The 6444-nt window shown below is 32.2% G+C and overlaps 1 protein-coding gene across 1 annotated transcript; it reads left to right on the top strand.

Moving 5' to 3' along the window:
• The first annotated feature begins 2623 nt into the window (after nt 1-2623).
• LOC127126951 (acyl carrier protein 2, mitochondrial) lies at nt 2624-4580 on the top strand. The gene is made up of 2 exons (XM_051056019.1): nt 2624-3031; nt 4148-4580. The coding sequence occupies exons 1-2, from the start codon at nt 2816-2818 to the stop codon at nt 4322-4324; spliced, it is 393 nt and encodes a 130-aa protein (XP_050911976.1). The 5' UTR covers nt 2624-2815; the 3' UTR covers nt 4325-4580.
• The last annotated feature ends 1864 nt before the right edge of the window (nt 4581-6444 follow it).

The raw sequence follows: 6444 nt of genomic DNA on the forward strand, positions 1-6444 counted from the left end.
CCTTCTGTATTGTAACAATATCCTTCTAAACTATTTCATTTTCATTTTCTAAAACTTACATCTCAATCACATCAAAATTACTTTTTTGGGTGAGATAAAGTCTTAGAGAAAAAGTGTTTTCCTCCTTTGATCTTCTTAGTACTCCACTTTTGCAAATATTTTTCATCTTTGGACTTCCCAATATTCTCACTCGTTGGTTCGACCGACAACATCTTTTTTATTCACTATCTATGTTCTATATTATAAGCAAATTTTAAATTCATTAAATAATTAATATATATATCTATATATAAATTAGATACATTAGTTATTCAATGAATCTAAAAAAATATTGGTTCAACAATTGTGTACATCTTCATCCAAAAAGAGAAGAGGAATGGGTACCAAACTTCCTGATAATAATGGTTTTGCGTCCCCTAACTACTAAAGACATTAGAAAGGTGGTTGAGTAAGACATATATACCGAAGATAATTTCTTTTCCCACCCTTAGGGTATGTCTCACACGACTGAAAATCCTAAATTTTCCTCAGATATTTTTGGAGATGCATCTCCGGACACACCTTAGATCACCTCATCATTTGTAAAACAAATAGTCACCATAAATTTTCCAAAAATTGGTCCGGAGATGCATCTGTAAAACTTTATGGGGTGTATTCGGTGATGCATCTTCGAAAACACCATTAAGTGCATTTTAAGCTATTTAAACAACATTATTTCGGATATGCATCTATGAAAACTTCCCTAGATGCATCTTAGGCAAAAACATTGTCCTAAGTTTGTATTTTGAAGTCAAAGTTATATTAATCCGACTAACAATGTCATAATTTGATTTAAACATTAATAAACACACACATATAGAATAAAGTAATGCATTAATTAAAAAAACACCTCATAACATTACAAATATTATTCTCAAAATATGGAAAATAATACTAAAATATTTCAAAATACAAACAAAAAAAACATAAGCTAATGCATATGCCTAATCCTAATCCTTAACTCCTCCTCTACCACCAGTAACCCAGGATATTTTATGACTATGTAAGAATGATACATGCGAGGGTAACCACATCATCGCCACCTCTCTTAAACATCCCAAACTCTATACCCTCATATGTAAGTCGCATAATATTTTTACAGACTAACAGTACATCAATGACATTGTGATCTATGGCATGCTCATTCTCCAAGTTCTCCTCATGAGATAACTTAGGTGGATGTCCAAGTACGTTCGGAGATGCAACTCCGAAAAAACACCTGAATTTGAAAATAAGGATTAATTCGGAGAGACATTTGCAGACAAACCCTAAAACACATAAGAAGATACATCTCCGAATTAAATTTTGACAATGTGAGAAATACTCAATTATTACACTTAATTTATAAAAAAATAATGCGTTCGAAGATGTATCTTTAAAAACTATAAATATTTATGACTTTTCACCGGGGAATGAGAAAAGAAATTCCCTATACCTAAACTAGCGTTCAGACGGGCACTCCCGTGCCCGTCTGTCCATTTTTTTTAATGCGCACAACAAAGACAAATAAATGTTTGTTTTTCTTTTTATCAGGTTTGTATTGTACGTCATCTATACCTATATATAAAGGGGATACAATGTTTTAGTGACGTTTATTTTTTTCAAAATTATCCTTATTTAATCTTTTAATTTTTTAATAAATAATAAAACAAAATTGTATGATAATAACTTCTTGGTAGTTACCAATTGAATTTACAACAATATAACCTCCATGTTCTTCCATTTAGCAGTTACAAATAATGCATCAATATAACTTCTTGATAGTTACCACTTGAATCTACAAAATTACTATGTATTTGCAAAATTTGTTCAGTTTATTTTTTTGTATTGTATTCAGATTTTAACTGATTGTGTAAAATCTAAAGTTGTTTGCCTATATCCCAATTCACTCTCCTTTTAATTTTTATCTCCCTCTGAGTTCTTCATATTATTTAAACCATCGTACTTGTTTTAAAGTTGATTTTAAGAAGGAAAGTTGAGAAATTTGGGAAATGATTTATCTATAATTGATAAGTGATTTAGCACTGAACTTTTACTTTCTAATTATATTTCATTTTACTTGACTGTAATTGTTATTAAAATATATGGAATTGTTAGTTAATTTTCATGTTTTATACTAAAGTTGTGTTGTTATATGAGAAACTGATTTTCCCCTTTATGTGTTGTTTTATTGCACATGAACATATAAATAACTTTTTGAGATAAAAAAGAGAAGGATATGAAAAAAAGAGAAGGAAAAGAGGGAAGATTTTGGATTTTCAGTGACATCAACATGGAAGCTATTATCAAGAGAAATGTAGAATATGGCTATCAACTCCCAATACATTGATATTAACAGGAGAGATCTTTCATGTTTGTGGCGTTAATGACCGTACGACATATAACGACATATAACGCCACAATATAACCTCCATGTATTGTTGTAAATTCAAGTGGTAACTACCAAGAAGTTATTATCATACAATTTTGTTTTATTATTTATTAAAAAATTAAAAGATTAAATAAGGATAATTTTGAAAAAAATAAAAGTCACCAACACATTGTATCATCTTTATATATAGGTATAGATATCTAGATATATGGATTTGACATAAGCAACGTATGCAACTTCACATACACATTCTAGCCATTGGGCCTAACGAGTAAACAAAGCCCAGTGTTAAAAACAAGGTTTGGTTTGGGTATCATTTCATCTAACTTCACAATATTTCTTTTCACTTCGTTGTGTAGATTTGAACAGAGAGAGAGAGAGAGAGTGAGGTTTTTGATATCAGCAATGGCGGCGAGGAGAACCGGTTTGCCTTTGATGAAATACCTAAGAGTTCAGGTTGATACTCTTCCGCTCAACCACCAGTCTCCTCTGCGTCTTCTTCCCAATTTCTTCCTCCGTCGCTTCAGCGAAGAGGTTAGGGGTTCTTTCCTCGATAAATCTGAGGTCACAGATCGCGTCGTTTCGTGCGTCAAAAACTTCCAGAAAGTAGATCCTTCTAAGGTATTCACTCTTCACCATTATCCCTTTCTCAACCTAATTATTGTTTCGTTTATCATTATTTAGGTTCAGATGTTAACGTTTACTATAGTTTATTTGTAATTAATTCTTGATTAATTTTTGCTTAATTTGCAAATTCTGATTTCCCAATTTTTAGGTCAGGTTTGGATCAATTGTTATGTTGCAAATTTATATTCCCAATTTTTAGGTCATGTTTCCAATATATAAGTGCTTATGTATAAGTTCTTTATAACAAAAGATAAAATGAAGGTTCTCTAATAAGCTCAAATAAGCTATTCTTTACCAGCTCTTAGTCACGACCTTCTTTTAATAATGCTATGCGCAATAGAATGCTATTAAAGAGCCATTCTTATACAAAGCTAAGAACACCACTAAAATGCCATAAAAAAGGAGTCTGTGTTGTCTGACAGACACGTCTTTTTTCAAAGGTGTCTGTGTTACTTTGGTTGTGTTTGCATATATATACTTTTATTTGATAGTTCAGTAGTCATTATATCGAAAAGTGTGAATTACTATATCAAATGTCATTTTAATGCTATACTTATTTATAGACATGCTAGTTTCATTTATATGAGGTGCATTGTATGATAAAATCTTTCATCTGTATAAAGATCAATTGTTTCAGCACATGTGAACATTTATTCACTGCCACGGGTTTTGATCCCTCTTAAGTGAAGAATGTAATTTGGAGGATTAATGTTCATAAACGATATAGTTAAGCGTTTATGTTATTATGATACAAGTCTTTTTGTATACGCTATTTCTATAACATGAGATAAAATGCAATCAATGTTTTCATATGCTATCCTACAGAGTGTGTGAAAATAAGTAGAAAGAAGTTTCTAGACAATGTCATAAGCCGTTTCAATAAGCTACTTAACAGCCAGACAAGCTCTTATGCTAGTGTAGACTTATTGTAGACTACACATCTGTTTATTAGTGTAGACTTACACATCTGTTTACTAACACTTCATTTCATTTTAAAGTGTTTGTATCATTTTTGAGAATTCAAATCTTTCTGCCAGCAATTGTGTACTGTTAGAATTTAAGTTTATGTTCTTTTGTTAACATTGAACTGTGCTTATTTGCTTTTGACAGGTTACTCCATCTGCTCATTTCCAGAACGACCTTGGATTGGATAGTTTAGATGCTGTAGAGGTTGTGATGGCTCTTGAGGAAGAGTTTGGATTTGAGATTCCTGATAATGAAGCAGACAAGATTAACTCCATTAATCTTGCAATTGACTTCATTGCATCTCATCCTCAGGCCAAGTAGTAGAACCCATTAATCTTTCCTTTCTTTATCATAAATTAGGGTAGAATCATCCAATTTTAAGACATTTTTTGCCTCACTTGTTTGCTTCTAAAATCAAACTTTATTTCCTCGCCCCTCTAAATTCCAGAAGTGTTATTAGCTGGGGATGTGCCAGCTTGAGTGATATTTTGCGTTTGGTAATATTGGCATCACAAACATTGCATTTTAAACTCCCATTTTTCATGTCAATAAAATTGTTAGATTTATGATTATGAAATCTTGAGATCTTATTATTGTCCTCACTTCTCATTGTATGATCATGAATTGTGCTATTTGATCATGAATTGTGCTATTCTTGATTTTGCTGTTTCATGTTACACAAGGTAATGTAGTATTTCAGTTATGTGTAGAATCATCCAATTTTAAGACATTTTTTGCCTCACGTGTTTGCTTCTAAAATCAAACTTTATTTTCTCGCCCCTCTAAATCCCAGAAGTGTTATTAGCTGGGGATGTGCCAGCTTGAGTGATATTTTGCGTTTGGTAATATTGGCATCACAAACATTGCATTTTAAGCTCCCATTTTTCATGTCAATAAAATTGTTAGATTTATGATTATGAAATCTTGAGATCTTATTATTGTCCTCACTTCTCATTGTATGATCATGAATTGTGCTATTCTTGATTTTGCTGTTTCATGTTACACAAGGTAATGTAGTATTTCAGTTATGTGCAGTTTGAATGAATGGTAACTTGATGATAAGTGATTTCATACTTTGATTGGTGGTTCTTTTTTGAATGACAAATGTTAGACTAGTTAATGCAATGTTGGGGTTCAAGATTTCTCTCTTGTAAAGCTGATTATTTGTTTCATTTGTCTGTGCCATTACTTTCAGTTATATTTAGTCTCCATGTGTGATAAGTGACTCCCCAAAATTCAAATTGTCACTTTGCTACTAATCTTGAGGCCCGGGTATTTGTATTCTGCAAACTGATAGAACATTGTCAACTTGTTATAAAACTAGCATCAGCTCTAGCACCAGGCCATCTAAACCTCATCCTCTTATTTGTATCATGGGCTCTAACAATCTGTTGTCATCAACTCATTTTGAACTGTCATTTTGTTCATTTTTCAATTTTGAACCTGTTCTGATGTCTTGTTCTCTCCATTGTGAATTGTTAGTTCTTTATCATGGTTTCAACATGTATTATTATGGTCTGTTGTGTGCATATAAAGTGAGAAGCAAATGTGGAAAAGTGGGGCAGAAACTTTGACCCAATGAAGGTCATGGCTTTCCTCTTCCAGGAAAGCCATGGCAAGGCCCTTCTCACAGCACGATTGGGCGAAATGATAAAGAAACTAGAGGAAAGAAGAGAAAAGGATCATCAAGAATCACTCAACCCATTTTGATGATATTAATCCATAAAAGTTTGATTATTTCCTCTTTAATGGTGATGGTCTCTGGATACCTCCACAATTATAAGCAGTCTTTCATTTTCATCTAATCACTTTTTCCCCATTTTCTCCTTTGCCGGTTATCTTTCTGCCTTTTTTTAGTCTCTAATTTAATGTTTTAGTTTTGTTTGTTCCTCTTATTTGGCCAGTCCCTTTTGTTCGCAAATGCTAGTCTTTGTCTCTATCATGTTACTTTCATCTACTTTTGTTAACTTGAGCTGTCCCAGTTTAATCAACGTAAACTTATAACTTATCAACTTCTTTTACCACCAAATTTAATAAATTGTAAGTTGATTATTTGCCGGTCAAAATGTGCATCGGTATTGCAGGCCAAATTTGGTGCTGCTTTTTAAAATAGTTATATAACTATGAATAGTTAACATTAAATTGTGCATTCCATCAATTTGGATCACTTATTTGTGAATCATACAGAAAAGTTGAGCATGTTTCCTTCATAAACAACAAATTTATATGTCAACCAATAATATATACGAGCACCAAACTTCTTACCGCTTCATCAAAATATATATTTTTTTGGATTTTTCAAACCATGGTGTACCCATACCCGAACAATATTTATACCGAACATAATATTAAACCAAAGACATCTTGCTACCACCAAATATTAGCTGCCTTGCCTTCACAGTTCCTCTTCCAAGCTCTTGATTGAATATGGCACCATTTAG

Source organism: Lathyrus oleraceus, chromosome 3 (assembly GCF_024323335.1).
Source record: "Lathyrus oleraceus cultivar Zhongwan6 chromosome 3, CAAS_Psat_ZW6_1.0, whole genome shotgun sequence".
Taxonomy (NCBI): Eukaryota; Viridiplantae; Streptophyta; class Magnoliopsida; order Fabales; family Fabaceae; genus Lathyrus; species Lathyrus oleraceus.

Bases quoted from the DNA above. Each gene is read 5' to 3' on its own strand.
- LOC127126951 (XM_051056019.1), top strand. From the start codon at position 2,816: ATGGCGGCGAGGAGAACCGGTTTGCCTTTGATGAAATACCTAAGAGTT. The intron at 3,032-4,147 runs GTATTCACTCTT...TGCTTTTGACAG, and splicing joins AGAAAGTAGATCCTTCTAAG to GTTACTCCATCTGCTCATTT.